The sequence below is a fragment of the Impatiens glandulifera genome, chromosome 8 (assembly GCF_907164915.1).
Source record: "Impatiens glandulifera chromosome 8, dImpGla2.1, whole genome shotgun sequence".
Lineage (NCBI taxonomy): Eukaryota > Viridiplantae > Streptophyta > Magnoliopsida > Ericales > Balsaminaceae > Impatiens > Impatiens glandulifera.
The window spans coordinates 10702742-10720600 of NC_061869.1; the positions used below are offsets into that span (position 1 = coordinate 10702742).

The 17859-nt window shown below is 28.9% G+C and overlaps 1 protein-coding gene across 1 annotated transcript; it reads right to left on the minus strand.

The window, feature by feature from the left end:
* Positions 1–4281: 4281 nt before the first annotated feature.
* On the minus strand, positions 4282–11353 carry LOC124911376 (ABC transporter B family member 25, mitochondrial-like). Its single transcript, XM_047451853.1, has 20 exons — positions 10877–11353; positions 10578–10802; positions 10288–10474; positions 9863–9924; positions 9451–9494; positions 8503–8605; positions 8190–8297; positions 7953–8036; positions 7788–7848; positions 7484–7629; positions 7286–7402; positions 7050–7135; positions 6232–6320; positions 6076–6131; positions 5368–5448; positions 5204–5269; positions 5007–5099; positions 4853–4917; positions 4638–4773; positions 4282–4559 (listed from the first exon to the last, which is right to left on the minus strand). The coding sequence occupies exons 1-20, from the start codon at positions 11102–11104 to the stop codon at positions 4413–4415; spliced, it is 2184 nt and encodes a 727-aa protein (XP_047307809.1). The 5' UTR covers positions 11105–11353; the 3' UTR covers positions 4282–4412.
* Between the last annotated feature and the right edge of the window lie 6506 nt (positions 11354–17859).

Consider the following 17859-nt stretch of genomic DNA (forward strand, 5'->3'; position numbering starts at 1 on the left):
TAATTATTAATCAAAATAATAAAATATTTTTTATTTCTTTTTAAAAAATCACTTTTTCAAAATCTCTACAATTAATAAATATTTCATAAATTATTCAAATAAACTTATCATGAACAAACCCTTAATATTATATGTGGAAATTGGAATGTTAATAGGATTTAGAGCTGGTTTGATTTGATGCCTATATTTAGAATGTTTTAAAATTTTATTTGATATTTTAAATTTTCTCAATTTATCACATTGTTATTATTATTTTAAGTACAGCATATCAAAAAATTTACTAACTAAAATATTTTTATTTTATTAAATTTTAAAAATAAAATGATATTTTATTAATTAATCCAACTAAAAATCTAAATAACTTATCTTTTTATCCAATAAGATTTTTTGACAATATAATTTTTTTTTTTAAAAAAAACCAAGATTAAACCAGCTCTTAGAAAGAGCTTTGCTCTAAGACTAAAAAAAATCTCTTTTAAGGTGCATTGATAATCGGGGCGGAGCCAGGATTTGAAATCTACCCGGGCTAATTTTTTATTCAAAAAATCTATCCGGGCTAGTTTTATAGTTTGCTGTCACCAATGCCTTTTAGCGACGGAAAATAACCAATAACGACGATAATTTACCGTCGTTATTGATAAAATACATACAGACTGTTTAAGGCTTCCCGGGCTACCGCCCGGTCCGGCTTGTACTTGGCTCCGCCCCTGTTGATAATGGAAAAAATATGTAGAATTACAAATTATGTTTAACATTGAATATGAATGGAGTTTGTAAATTCTTTTTAACTAGGAATGTCCATGTATAATGTATGGATCAACTCTTTAATATTTGCAAGCTAAAATGTGAAAAATTATTCATTATTTTAGAATTTAGTATCTTATTTTAAAGATTGTGGAACAATTAGGGGCAAACTGTAATCATATTTTTTATATATTCAATTAATAAAGTGTACTCGACTACAAAATTTTAGTAAAATTGATTTTTTTTTATTATGAGCTAATTTGATTCAGCTTATTCTCAAACGTCAACTTATTCAGTTTATTCTCCGGTTCATTTAATCTTATTTAATTGTTAAGTTTGGGTATGTTTGATACAGTGTATAGTGTATACGCCCAGCTTATTTATTTTTAATATTTATAATATATTATTTAATAATTAATATTATATATATAGATATAATGTTATATATATATTAATTTAATTTTAAATATTAATAAATGATTTAAATTAAAAAATAATATATATTTAAAAATAAATTATATTAATATGTTATTTTTTATAATTTTATTGTTAATATATACTTTTAATTATTAATAAATGACTTAAATTAAAAAATAATATATTTTAAAATAAATGATATGAATATATTAATTTTTATAAATATATAATTTTAAATATATTTAATATAAATATAATATAAAATATATATATATATATATAAGTATTTAATAATATTTAATAATATTTTTTTCACATTTCCACACTTCTGTGTATGATCCAATATTTCAATTGTCAATTTATTTTTGTGCTCTCTCACACTTTTAGAATTATCATTCATTTTGGGATTCATCTTAATTGTAATACGTATTTTAGATAGTTAATTAAGACTAGTTTAATTTCTAAAATTATAATTATAAATAAAAAATATCAAAGTGTATTTATATTTTACTTAATTATTTTATATATTAAGATACATATATTATAAATAATAAATAAAAATATATTTAAATATATGTTTTTTATTATAATAATTTTATATAAAAATATTATAAACATATGGAATAAATGAGAGAGAATGAATAAAATGATTAGAAATAAATTAAATAGATTAAAGAGAATGAATAAAATGATTAGAAAGAGATGAAAAAGAATGAATAAAAAAATATTTAAAAATGATGAAAGAGAAAAACACTGAGATTATAATGTTAAACGCTGGGATTATAATCTTAAACGCTGAGGAGGGAAGTAGAGAGAAATTTGAGTTTAAACGCAAAAGCGTGTTTGATTATAATTTTTTGCGTGAGCTTATTACGCAAAGTTACTATAGCAGCTTATTACGCAGACGCCCATACGCGGTTTATTAACGCCGAATCAAACGAGGCCTAAGATTGAAAAAAATAAATAAAAGGTCAAGAGGCGCAAAATGGCGTAAATTTTGAAATTATACATGTCTGGATCTTGATTCTTATCTAATTTAATTTTAGACCATTTATCTAATTTAATTTTAGACAATTGAACCTCATTGGGGCAATTTAAATTTTGGATTTCTTTTTTTTTGGTTAAAATGTACAATTTGGGGTACCTTATTTTTAAAATTGTACCAGAGGAGGTTTTGTCTTAATAATTTTCTAACACCGATAATTTAATATCTACGTAACATTAATATTTATATATATAAAAAATACACGTCACTAATTTAATGACATGTCAAATTTTTAATGTCAAATTTTTAAATATATATATATATATATATATATATATATATATATATATATATATATATATATATATATATATATATATATATATATATGCTTAAATAGTTAATTTAGGATTTATAATTCAAATTTAGATATTTGTTTTCTAATTTGATTTGGATATTTTTATTTATTTAAATAAAAGTTCTATGTTCTTTTGAAACTGGAATTAGGATTTTTTAAAATTTTTTTTATAAGAAATTCAATTTAAGGCTTAATTTTTTAAATAACTAATATCTCCATAAACAAATAATATCTATAACCATTATACATAAACAAACTAGAAACATAAATTATAAAAAAAATCATTATCCATAAACTTACCAAAATATAAATCATAAACAATAATCATTATCCATAAACAAAAAAAACTTAAACAAATTTGTTTAACTAAAACACAAGCCAAAATAAAAAAGAAACACATTTCAGTGTTAATGTAGCTTTCAAGACAGAAACATTAGTTTCTTCATAATAATAATAATATATATATATATATATATATATATATATATATATATATATATATATTTCTTTTTTGCCTATCTCTTTGTATTTTGTTACTTGTTATTACAAGTTTTCCATGAGTCTATTTGACTTGATTACGTGACCTGATTGAGTGATGCAAATCTTTAAAATGTTTGACAAAGAGGTTGAACCTGCTTTAAAATGTTTGACGAAAAGGTTGAACCTGCAACATTTTTGTTATCGATACTGAATTTTATAGTAAATTGACTTGAATAAGGAGTAACACTAGCATTTGAGTTTGATAGTATTGTCCAAGGAGGAGGAGGAGAAACACGAGCAATTAGACTCGATGAAACTATTCAAGAAGAAGGAACACGATGAACGAGAATTGACAGTGTTATCTGAGGAGAAACACAAGCAGTTGAATTCAATAAGGTTTTCCGAGGAGGAGGAACGCGAGAAGCGAGATTCGATATTGTTGTCCGATGAGAAGCATAAGTAGTTGAATTGGATTCGATGAGGCTTTCTGAGAAGGACGAGGAACACAAGAAACATGTTCAGTGCATCATCAAGGTACAATCTAAATGTAAATAGTAACACCTAGCTAGATAACTCATAAAAAGTTGTACAATCTCCAGCACATTATAATCAATTATAATCAATGTTGAAAACTTTAAATTAGTTGAAGAATAATGAATTATAAGAGTTAAACTGTTGGGACAAGCTATGAATGAACGACGAGAGAGAATGATTGAAGAATCGCGAAATAAAAGATATTAAAATCATTGGTAGAGACAGAAAAACAAACAAAAACAAAAGTGAATATCAAAATCACGCAAATAACTACTTCATATCATCATGTTCTATTTCTAAAATATATATATCAATATATATAAATATATATCAATATATAAATATATATATATATATATATATATTTTTGATATATATAGAGTGATATGCCATTAAATTATTAACTCATATTTTTTATATATAAATAATATCAAATAAATAATAAATTAACGGGTTAAAAAATTATTATAAATAAAAACTCGTTTTATAATAAAACGGTGAAATTTAAAAGAAATACCTCCTACAATGCACCTCAATTTAACAATTCATCTAATTTAAATAAATTTAAACAAGTCAAATTAGTTGGTTATTTTTAAACTTGTAAAAAGAAATTTAATTTTTTTTTATTAAATTTATATAAATTACTTTAAATAAATAACACTAAAATAAATTATAATTTCAAAATCAACTAAATAAGTATTTTTTAAATTATTTTTTGTACGAAGACTAATAGTAGAACCCAGACTATTTGAAAAAAAGAAATAGATTAATGAAACTGTTCAAACATTTATAAAAAAAATGGAATGTTAATGTCCAAAAAGTGCACTTAAATAATTTAAAACATTATATATAGCAAAACTTTATATTATATTTTGAAGGATAAATATATTAATTTCAAGCTTCCAATTTGATATCTGCATCAAGCTCATCAACACTGTTATTTTGTTGCCCCCATAGTTGAGCATATCTCCCTCCTGCCTTCAATAACAGAGCATCATGTGACCCTTGTTCTACTACCTTCCCATTCTCCAAAACTATTATCTGCAATAATCACACAAACCGCCAAAATTTAAACAAAAACACTTTTGTAACCGCCAAACGCTAACAAAGAACACTTGCCTCGTCACACTGCATTGCTGTTGTGAGCCTATGAGCTATAAAGATTGAAGTTCTATTAATCGCAAGAGATTTCAATGCATTCAATATTTCTCCCTCGGTCGTGCTGTCAAGAGCACTTGTTGCTTCATCGCAAAGTCTGCATCAATAAATCAGAATAAAATGAAGCTTTCTATCATGCTGTTTGGAAGAGAGGTGTTGAAAAAAATACAACTTACAGAACCGGAGGAGCTTTCAGGAAAGCCCGAGCTAGAGCCACCCTTTGCTTCTCACCTCCACTTAACTTCAACAAATAAAATATTCAATGTGAATTTTATTCACAACTCTGGTTTTATTGGAGAAATAACAACTAATTAAACGCAGTAATCTCACCTTCAGACCACGTTCTCCTACCACAGTTGAGTACTTGTTTGGAAAATTCATGATAGTGTCGTGAATTGCTGCATGTCGAGCAGCATCATACACCTGAAATTTGAGAAAGCCATAAATGGAAATGGAAATACTTTCATATACATAAATTACAATTGTTTTCAAATGAGGCTTTCCAGAAGAGAAAGTGTTAAACCAACCTCTTCTGCTGTTGATGAAAGACAACCGTACTGGATATTATGGAATATAGTATCATTGAAGAGAACCTACATTTTCAAAAAATCAATCATTTAGTATTCAATAGATTTTGCTTCTTCAAGAAGAAAAAAAAAATGGGATAGGATGAAACTGTGGAAGAGCTTACAGTGTCTTGTGGAACAACACCTATGGATCTTCGAAGGGATTCCAGAGTTACATTTCTTATATCTTGACCATCTATTCTTATCTGTCAAATTGAAATCAACAATGGCATGAAAAGAGATTTATTTTGTTTGCTTACAGATCTAGGAAAGACAACAAGTAACAATTCCATCTATGCTATCCCAAAAGTAGGGACTCCAAATCCCCACCAAATAGTAACAAACCACTTATCTGGATCTTTTAGGGCTTTTTTGATGTGAGGTTATTTGAAATAATCTTGCTTGATGAGAAAGTAGATTATTTGGATTAATTAGGTTACAAGACTAAAATATCCTTGGTGCTTAATTTTTATTTTTAAATGTTACAAAGTTAGAAAATTACGATATTTTAGTATTTTACATGATGATTTGTATGATTTTGATAGAAAAATTGATGGATTGATGAGATGTTGGATTATTTGGATAATAACCCACATCAAACAAGCCCTTGATTATCGTAACAGACTTTAAATTCCATTGGAATCATTAGTTCCCAAAACCATTTCTTAGTTTAGAATTCAAAAATAAAATTAAGTGGTGACTCTCAAAACTCATTTTATGAATCTTAATTGCTAGGTATCCCTCGCTCTATGGAGAAGGGGAAGGATTTAGCCACTACAAATATAGGAAAAAATTCAAAGACCTCACGTTAAGAGAGCAGTAGAGGAGCTTACATTTCCAGAATCAGTGTCAAAAAATCTGAAAATCAATCTTAGAATGGTAGACTTGCCTGCAAAGGAATTCAATTTATTGATTACAAAGTAAGTCTCTTTCTTTAGTTCGAAGTTGAAATAAATTCTGGATCAAGGAGTACATGAAGTATCAATTACCACTGCCACTAGTTCCTACAATAGCCACGCTCTTTCCAGCTTGTACAGAAAATGATACTCCATCTAGAATCTTTCTTTCTGGAAGATAACTGAACCAATAACAATCAAGAATATGAATCATTTTTAAAAAAATGCAGAAAGGATTAAAGCAGGACATCAATGGAAACATGCAAAATAATATCAATTCAAACTTGGGTACATAACAAAAAGAATATCACAAACTATTCCATTAACAAAATATAAAACAGTATATATATTCTTTTTGAAAACTAGGGTTTATTCCTGGAGGAAACTAACACGACACCGACAACCATGGTCTCCCACTTCAGTAAGAACGTTAACAGGTGTTTTGGTATCAAATTTTTTCATGTTGATTATGATCTGAAAAACTGAAAAAATTAATCTGATCAGCACCCAAAAACAATTTAAACATTATCAAGAAAAACTCTCTAACGGACCAAAAAGTTACACTAATTTGGATCACGGTCTAGAAAGACCTGAAATAATTTTTATACCAAATGACGCAACAAAAAGTCACACTATTGATGATGATCTAAAAGATAATCTTATACCAAAAACAAATTCACAAGACAAAATACTATTTTTCGAATAGGCTCCTTTATTTGATAGAAGAAAGAAAATAAAGACAGATATCAACTACAAGACAACTAAATAACTTCAAAAGTAAATTCAAGCAACCGAAATGCAACCTCAGGGAAATGAAAAAGGATTGCAACGCTCAAATATTCTTTCAAACTAATGTTGAATAAGACTTTGTTTCTAATTCTCTTTAAAATGCAATAAAGAGAAACAATTACCCGAAGTGAACATTCTCAAATTGAATGCTACCCCCCTTGAACTCCAGAGGCTTTGCATCAACTGCATCCTTAATGTCAGCTTTTTCCTGCATAAGGTGTCACTCCATCAGAAAGTAATTTGCAGGCATACTATCTGAATGAGCAAGAAGATATTAATATCTCAAGTGCCAAACTCAAAATAATCCATATTTTCATATTTTAGAAAGCAAAAACTAAACCAAGTGAGTTCTAAAAACCTCAAGTAACTGAAACATGGACTTCAAGTCAATAAGACTCTGCACTGTTTCACGGTAAACACTACCAAGGAAGTTTAATGGAAGAGACAACTGAAAAAGAAGCCCATTCACCATAACCTGGGAATACAACCAACATGAACCACATTAGTTTCCAAAAAAGAGAATGGTTCATTCATATTCAAAGAGCATGAATATTACCAAATCACCAACTGTCATTTGGCCACTCATAATCCCATTTGAACACAACACCATAGCAGTTGATAGAGCAGTGCTGAATATCACATTTTGGCCCAAGTTCAAGAAAGCAAGGCTCCTTTGCGTTTTCAAGGCAGCATCTTCATAATCTGAAAAAGAAAAAGTGTTCCTCCAGTAAATTGATCAAAGTTCTCTATTTTTAAAGTAAATAACTGAGAAAAAAGAGAAATAGGTCCTTTCAAGCACAAATTAAAAAGAGAAGACGACAAGTGCATTCATCATATAACTACAATTAACAGCAACTTACTCTTCAATAACTCGTCATATTTTTCAGCTTCATAGGTTTCATTATTGAAGTATTTGACTGTCTGGACAATGGAAACAAACACGTGAAAGAAGATCATGTAGACAATGACAAACAAGATAACAAGTTATTTAAATCCAAAGCTTTCTGCTACACATTTAAACTTACCTCATAATTGATAAGTGAGTCAATAGCCCTTGTATTGGCATCATTATCTGCTTTATTCATAGCCTTCCTGAACTTTGTTCTCCACTGCAGAAGAAGCATAAGTGATTTTATTTATTAAGATATCAAAATTCCTCCCAAGACATCAGCTAAAGAGGGTAATAAATTTAGGGTGTGTTTGATAAAACTAAAAATTAAGTGCTGAATTCTGAATAATGAATATTAAGAAGAGACAAGGACCTGTGTCACAGTTAATGTGAAAGCTACATAAGCAGCAACAGAAAGCGATGTGATCCAAGCAAACGGGGCTCCAAAATTGTATGCCAATATACCTGATACCATAGATATCTGGAGGGGTACAGGTTAAATCCATAAAAATCAAACTGATGAAGAGAAACTGAAGGAAAAGAAAGATAACTAAGAAATTAATAAGGAATAAAAAAACATGAAAATGAACTATAAAGAGATACTAGACCAATTAAATTATATAAGTTTAACACTTCAGTATGGCTCATCCATCATTCCAATAAAAATCAAGGCTACAAGATCATACCTCCAAAATGGTAGGTACAACATTGAAAACCATGGCGGAAATGATAAAGTTTATTGCACGACTGCCACGATCAATAATTCTGTTCAAACCCCCTGTTTCTCGACTGCAAAAAAGAATAGCAAATAAGCAAATCTATGGTGCTCAAGTAAGTTCTCACAAGCACAGGGTAGCTTATATAATAGCAAAAATGCAGGCTGCGCCTATTTGGAAACTAGTATTATGTCACAATCACAACCATATTAGAAAATCACCAAAGTTAAAAATGAAAATGATTTTTTCGTTTGGTATAAGATTTTTTTTATCATGATCTAGATTTTTGGCATAAAAATTATTGTTTGGATCATGTTACAGATTACAATGTTATATTTTTTTGTATAGATTTATTTTTTCTGCATCAGGTTACAAATTATTTTCTACATCATTGTGATTTTTTATTTCTCTGGATCATGATCCAGATGGAAAAAATAAATGCATGCCAAAATATCTACACTATTGTTTTGCAAGGATTCACCTTTTACATTTTTACAAGACAATATATCTACTACAGTTACAAGCATCTTGGCATGTAGGATGCATAGGTTTGAACAATTTTGTTTCCAAACCAAAATAGCAAAAGAAACATGTATGGTATAACCAAATATTCCTTATAAAGTTATCCATAAGGACTATTTATAAGGTTATCCATAAGGGATCGATGATTCAGTATCTGATAAGGATGGCAAGACTATTATTATTTTGCCCGTTTCATGATTAATAACATCAGAAATATTTTTTGAAAAAAAAAACATGAAAAGGATGATTGCTTAGTTCATGTTTTAATGCAGGAAGCATCATCGACATGTCTTTGTTAAACTTTCTCCATCTGAAATGGTCTAAATTTTACTACGCAAAGAGTGAAATGGACTGGTTTGCATTCTTAAGAGTCAATAAATCTAGACCAGACCATACCTAAGATGGTAGCGAAGATCAAGCTCATGCAAATGTGAAAAGACCTGAAAAGGCATAATTAGCAACAAATCAACATATTAGGACTGACTTGTGACCTACAGGCTACAACAATAAAAAAGTTAAGGACTAATGGACATAAATCTGAATCTTTTTCAGATAAATATTCCATAAATCTGCACAAAAAAATCAAATGCAAGGAAGTGTTTCAAACAATGATTATGTGGAGTAACTTAATAAGCACACACTTCAAACAGGATTATGAGACATTCCAACTTAACTAGACAAGCATGTAACAACTTCTATGTATGAAAAACTGTAAAATGAAGTATAATTGACAAGAAAGTGGTCATTCACTTATGCAAACACTCCAAATTCTCCTACCAAGAATCTGGGAAAAGGAAAAGCATCATACCCGCCGAGAAACAGACCGAATTGTACGTAATGCCACCTTTGAAAACACAGCAGTTCGTAACTCTGCAACATCAAGTTAAAAAAATTAGACCAGCTATAGAGAATATACACCCAGGCCATGTTTAATGAAGGGTTATTCGCAATTACCCCTTATCCCATCGTTAACCAAATTACCCTACTTTAATTTTTATAACATTTTAAATAAAATACCTAGTCATTTAATCCAAATAATCCACTTTTTCATCATAACTTTTTTTTGCGAAAAGATAAGTTTATTTCAAAGAAAAAAACTTACATTAGACAAGCTCCTAATCAAACAAATGCTAAAAGATGGGTGAAACTTTGAACTTAACTTACTTCAAAATAGGATTTGTCTTAATTCAAATAACACAAGTAGAAAAATGACATATTTTTAAACTTAAGTACCATTAAAAGCAGATGCTCCTGCCCGAGCCACACCATAACCAACTAATACTGCAACAGGACTTGCAAAGAGAGCCAAAATGGTTGAATTTTCAGTTGTGAATGCAGCAAGTGAACTAGCATTTCCAGTTGCAGTAGTTAACCCATCAACAGCTAGCTTAAAGAGGAAGGGTACTTGAACATTCAAAACCTGAAGAACATACATTCACTGACTACAAGTTAACTTAACCTGATCAATTATAAGAGAAAAAAGGTCAACAAAGCTAGACTAATAGATTAGACTTATCACCCACCTTGGCTCCAACCAATAAGCCCAATGCAGCAAACACCCTTAAACGAAATTCAGGGTTATCTTTCATCCAAAGACATTTAGCTAGAGTAGCAAGGATTTTCGTGTTAGGGATATTCTCTTCAGAAATCTTCTTCACTAGATTACTACTCTTCTGATTACCAGATACATCATTTCCAGCTGATGTAGAGAACCTTGAAAGACCATTCGACACAGAAAAATCCCTGTTCTACAATTTCAATAAGCATATTAATCCATAAATCCTTAACTAAGCAAAACACATTGAGAGAAATGTCTTCTTACAGGTAGATTTGAAGGCCGGGAAGTGGGATCAGACAGAAACCCATTCAAATGCTTGAAGAAAGAAGGAGTCTTCCTAGAACTACTACTCCAATAATTGTGAAGGAAACTGTGCCCACTTGGAACGCCAATTCGGACGCAGATGTCGGAGTTCAAGCGACGGGTGGCGGCGGCGCCAATGGAGACATTGTGAGAGGACATAACATAAGTACGACCACGCGCAAGCATCATTTTCTCTTCTCTACTCTGTTTGAAAAAACCGTCCGCCGTAAAATACCTCGAATCGTTCAGGGGAAGTTTGGTTTGAGATAAAGAGAAACAGGGAAGACGGGGAAACGAAACTGAAAAGGCAAAGAAGAAGAAGAAGTGTATCTGCTGCCGGCGCCGGAGTCCGACGAGTCGGTTTATCAAATTCAGACCGATAGACGACCAGCCGAAGAAACTTTAGATTTCCGCCGACCTCTTTATTATGGTTAGTTTGATTCAGATTATTTCTCTTTCTTTATGAGTTTTTTTTTATTTGTTTGTTTTGAGGTATAATTTATTATATAGTTATTTTTAAGTGGATTTTAAAATATTATTTTAATTCTATTATAGTGATAAAATAAATTTAGATTTTAAATAATAAATTATTAATATATACATAATTATAAAAAAAATTACAAACATTATTTTATTTAAATCATACCTAGATATTAAAAATAAAAATTGGAATGAAATAAAAAAGAAATGATGTGACATCACAATAATATTAAAGTATTGACCAAAAAAAAATAAAAATATAGAGATAATAGATAGAAAAAATTTATTATTTTTTTAAACTAATTAAATTGCGCTGGGTCATTCTTGCTATTTTTTTTCTAAATTTTTTCTCTAAATTGTTTCTTTATTTTTAAATAAAACAAATATTATTCAAAAGATTGAACTATATTTTTTTATCCAATTAAATTAAATAATCACGTCATTATCTATCATTTTTGCTCATTCAAATTTTTTCTAAAATCATTTATTCGAAAATAATATTTCAAATGAGACAAATATTAAACATGTTTCAATATCATTATCATATTTCATCAAATCAATCCGCGTATATATTTAGTAAAAATTGTTGTAATTCTAAAAAAAAATATTTTTAAAGTTTCACCATCAAATTAATAAATGAAAGTTCTCAAACAAAGAAGTTTAAGTTTTTATTTGTATTCATAATCAGTAATTATTAAATCTTAGTCTTTTATTAGCATAGCTATGATTTTTTTTTAATAATAATAAAATAGTTGATAAATTACATAAAAATTCGATAAATGGCTAGGAAATAAGCGTCGGGAAAAAGTGCAACTAAAATGGTCTCTAAATTCACAGTGCCACGTGACAAACTCTGGTTGGCGGATATGATGTGTATGTGTGTGAGAGAGAAGAAAAGTGTGTCGGATTGTGATAGAGAAAAAAAAACGTGTGGATATTTGTGAGAGAGATAGAAAAGAGTGTGTAAATGTGTGTGAAAGAAAATAGAAAAAGTAAAGTTTATTTGAAAAATGTTTTATTTTAAACCTAATTAAATGTCAAATTTATCCAGTTTAAAATTTCAAAATATTTTTCACCTAAAAATATATATAATGTATTAGTCACTTTATAAAAAAAATTCATATTTATTGAAATTAATGAAAAATATGAGTTAATTTTTGACATGATACTATTCCTACAAACTATCCAGGTTGAGGGTTATGTCATTTTTATTATTTTTATTTTTTTTAAATAATATATATATATATATATAATATTTTAACTTAACAAATTCTTTTTTTTTTATTAATTACTAAGCAATTACCCTATATGACAATGCTTAGATTGCAATAATACTACAAATTGATAATAGTCCAGTTATTTAGATTCTCCCAAACTGAGACATTCATTTACATAAATTTATATAAAGAGGATTAAAAATACATGTGATGTTATTTTAACAAGAAAATAAAATATATATTTGTAAATTTATTCAAAAAAAATTATATTTATTTTTTAATATTTTATTTTAATATTAATTTAAATAAAATAATTTTTGAATTATATTTTATGTATGCATATATTTATATATTTACATATATTTTTATGCTAAAATTCAGTTAAAAAAATTAGTATGTATTTGTAGTAAGTTTTATTAATATATTTTAGATAGTGAAAATATTTTATTCTTATTTGAATATTCAATTTATTTTAATTAAGCTTCAAACTGGTTATATATATATATATATATTATATATTTATAATACTACTTTTATCTTAAAAACAAAATCCATGAATTTTTATTCTTATTTGAATATTCAATTTATTTTAATTAAGTTGCAAACTGGTTATATATATATATATATATATATATATATATATATATATATATATATATATATATATATATATATATATATTATATTTATAATACTACTTTTATCTTAAAAACAAAATCCATGCATATTCATACTACTACTTCTAATTGTTTATTTAATTTACTAATAATTTTAAATTCTGTAATTTGAGATTGATGTCACATAAGAGAAAATAAAAAATAAAATGAAGAGAGTGAAGTGTTTCAAATGAAGGTAACAATTGTTTTATATAAAGTAGTTAATCGTTTTAGAGTTTTGATAAACACAACGACTCTTTAGCGAGAGTAAGGCCACGAATTGCCAGCTAGAAGAGAGAAAAAGCAAAAAAAAAAATAAATAAATAAATATTTCAGTTTCCCCTCTTTCTTCTTTCCTCTCTTTCTTCTTTTCATTTATCACTTCCGGCGAACCCCGATTTCTTCTTTGGCGATTTTTCTCTTCGGCATCCCCGACTTCTTCTACTTTCTTCATCTTCTTTCGATCGAAAATGGTAAGAGAACTCCTTCGTGTATGTTCACTTCATTGTCTGTCTTCGTGTTCACTTCATACTATTTTTTCAGGCTGGTGGTCCAGGTACATCTCCATACAAGACTTCAAGATCTCCCAGATCTCCAAGGATAAGGTAAATAACATCTTCTCTTTTAGAATCGTAGATCATTTTGATGATTTGAAGATCGTTTAGGTTTTTGCGGTTAGGGTTAGGGATTTTAATGATTTTAACGATAGAAAACTATGATTATTGTGTATTTGTTGCATTATGTGTCCGGAAATGGATGGTTTATAGACCCGAAAGTATGATTATATAATGTTTGGCTGTTATGGGTCCCAAAAATGTGATTTCGGGACCCGAAAGTATGATTATATAATGTTTGGCTATTGTTATGGGTTTAGTTGCAGAACTAATTTCAATTAGGGTTGTAAAAAAAGTCATTTCTAGTCCCGAAACCACTCATTTTGGAAAAATAAAAAATTTGGCCGTTTCGGGTCCCGAAACTACTCATTTCGGGTCTCGAAACCAGCTTTTCTGGTCCCGAAACTAGCATTTCTAGTCCCAAAACCAGCATTTCTTGTCCCGAAATCACCATTTTAGGGTGATTTCAGACTCCGAAATGGTTTCTATACGATCTTTTATGGCTATTTTTTTTTAAATCAATAATCTTACCGTAATATTAATTTGATTTATAGGTCATGTATGAAGATCAATATATTCTTATTGATCAAGTTAATGAAGAAATGAGATTATTTGAGATCTCTCAAATTGTAGGTTGTATTTTAAATGTGATATAAAGGACAAATTATAACATTGTAAATAAATTTTTAATTATGTAAATTTCTAGTATAACAGCATTATCTTCAATTATTTTTTATTTTCTAAGATTCATTATAATGTTTCGGATTCAAAAAAATTGTCCCGAAACCACTCATTTTGGAAAAAAAAAAATTTGACTGTTTCGGGTCCCGAAACCAGCTTTTCTGGTTCCAAAACCAGCTTTTCTAGTTCCGAAACCAGCTTTTCTGGTCCCGAAACTAGCATTTCTAGTCCTAAAACCAGCATTTCTTATCCCGAAATCACCATTTTAGGGTGATTTCAGACTCCGAAATGGTTTCTATACGATCTTTTATGGCTATTTTATTTTTTTTAAACCAATAATCTTATTGTAATGTTAATTTGATTTGTAGGTCATGTATGAAGATCCAGATCTTTTACAACCCTAATTTAAATCGATTCAGCAGCTAAACCATAAACGTTAAACATAAATATTGATATGACAATCATTTCGAACGGAAGATAAACGAAAGAAAGAAAAAAGACTTTCTATTTCAATCGATCGGAAGAGAAGAAGTCGATGAAACGTTTCAGTAAGATCGACAGTGGGTTGGGTTTTGGGAAATTGAAACGAAAAATAAAGAGAGAGATTGTCGTGGGGGTTTTGGTTTTGGGAAAAAATGAAACGTTTCATAAACGGAAGAAGTCTTACCATTTCGATCGATCGGAAGAGAAGTCGGTAAAAATGAAAGAAGAGAATCGCCGGTGGGTTTAGGAAAAATGAAACAAAAGAGAAAGAGAGAGAATGAAACAAAAGAGAGAGAAAAAATAGGATTTTGGTTTTTTGGGGGAAATAGAAAGTTTCAATTTTATTTTTATTTTTATTTTTTTCTCTCTCCTAGCTGGCAAGACCACGTAGGATTCGTGGCCTTTTTTCGCTAACTTGTCGTTGAGAATATCATTTCTCATCATTTTATATGACTCTCTTTATAAATTTCAATTTTTAAACATTAAAAAATCGTATTAACAAACCTTCTAAATGATTATAACAATTTTTTTTTTATCTAAAAGCAAATCATTCGTAATAGAGTGAACTACTTCAAATGAAAATGTGAATACTTTACATGAATGTGTAAAATGTTTTACATTAATCAATGTTTCGCTTTACATAGTCCTATTAAACAATATATATTTCAACAAATATTGTTCTCTCCCACTCCACTCGACGTGACATTCCACATCCGATTTGATGTCTGTCATTCGTTGTCTCAATTATTTCTCATATATATATATTTATATATTATATAAATGAAATAATAAGAAACTCGTATAAATCATGTGAAGAAAATAGAGTCTCTATATGAAATATCAAATCAAATAACTCATTATTTTTTAAAAAGGTTCATTTATTAAAAATGAAAAAACCGTTTAAACAGAACGACAAAACATGAAATGAAAATAAAAAATAGAAAACAAAAAAATGGTACTCAATAAGTTATCGAGCTCATAAATTCTCGAGAAGAACAATTAACTCCCCGACAGACTCTACTAGCTCGATGAACGAATCTTAGAAAGCGTCATAAAAATAATATTATGAATGATACACATCGGACGACTACGATCATTGAATGTTCGACGATTTCTCTCAAACCAGATAGTCCACAAAAAATAATTTGGATGATAACTCAATCATGTAGGCCTGTCATATTAGTCGCATCAATCCAAACTTTTTCAACAACTACCCAAAAACTCGGGCATCACCCAATGAATCCCGGTAATACACCACAAAAGACTTCAAATACTAGCCACCATTCGACAATACAAAAGTAAGTGAATTACCAATTCAACCTCTTCGTTACACATACGACTAGCCATAATACAACATTTTTTTATGCACATATCATCCGTAAGAATTCCACCGTGAATAACGCTCTATCCAAAATACGAGATCTTGGATGAAATCTTTAACTCCCAAAATTTTTCTCAATAAAAAATATATGGAATCATCTTAGCGAACAACTTATAGCAATGTCACACATGGAAACTATCAATATCTTGTCAACGCATAACGTCTTGTTCAGACGGGGACACTTGATTGCGTCCTACAAAAAATAAAACGCTATTATGAGACGAATTCTTCATAATGTTTAATCTCCTTTTATATCTAATTCGGCTAGCGAAACAATTAGATCGATGATTAAATATGTCATTAATTGTGACATTTTTACATATAGCAATTGAAGCAAGTCAATGATACGACGTAGCTAAACTTTTGACACTAAATCAAATGTTGTCCCAAAAACTGATCGAAGAATCATCCCCCACAATGAATCTAGACTATTCACAAAAACTTTCTCACATAGAATAAATTCTCCACCAAATACTACACCCCGCTGGATAATTATACATTTTGGTGAACCAACTAGACCAATAATGACCATATTTATATCTGACTATCGATGCCCAAAAACTATTCGACTCCGTTGTAAATCTATTACACCATTTTGATATAAGAACTTTAATAAAAGAAAATAAGATCTCGAATATTTCGACCTCCTTGATCTTTACAATATTTAACCTTATCCCAACTAACTAGATGACAAAACGATGAGTTAGAAGATTCCCATAGAAATTTACACATTACTCTCTCCATTTTCATCGACACACTCTTAGGGAGAATAAATAACGTCATCATATATGTAGGCATAAATAACAATACATCCTTAATGAGGATTAGTCGACATCTTTCAAGATTATTTTACTTTTTCATCAGGACAATTACATTCAATTTTAGTGATAATCAGGTCCTAAGAGACATTGAATTGTAATTTAGCACCCAATGACATACCAAAATATGTTGACGAAAGAGCACCAATTCTAAATCCCAACACATATGTCAATATCATTCTTCTTATATTCGAAACAAAATTTGAGAAAAAAATAATTGACTTATTAAGAATAACTCGAAGATTGAAACATGCATCGAATAATCATAAAGTATCTCGAAGATGTTTAAAATTCTTATAGGTAGCCTGAACCATGTAGAGCGTGTCATTGGCAAAAAAAAATATGATATGACAAAATGATATCTTCTTGACCCACAACTCACTCCACAGATTAGTCCCGAGTATTTTTTATAAAACTAACATTTTTTAGAGAGCTTCCATAACAATGACGAACAAAAAAGAGAGAGTGAATCACCCTGTCTGATCTCTCTAGAACTCTCTAAAAATTCCTAAGAACTCTCATTAACAATGACAGAAAACTTAACCGTTGAGAGGCAAAATCTAATCCAACCAATTAATTTCGCACCCATTCTCATTTTCTCCATTGCATCAAAC

Excerpts from the sequence above, each read along its gene's own strand:
- LOC124911376 (XM_047451853.1), bottom strand. The coding sequence starts at position 11,104 with ATGATGCTTGCGCGTGGTCGTACTTATGTTATGTCCTCTCACAATGTC. Across the intron at positions 5,100-5,203 it reads TTTCATCAACAGCAGAAGAG|GTGTATGATGCTGCTCGACA; the intron begins GTTGGTTTAACA and ends CTCAAATTTCAG. Across the intron at positions 4,560-4,637 it reads CAGCAATGCAGTGTGACGAG|ATAATAGTTTTGGAGAATGG; the intron begins GCAAGTGTTCTT and ends TGATTATTGCAG.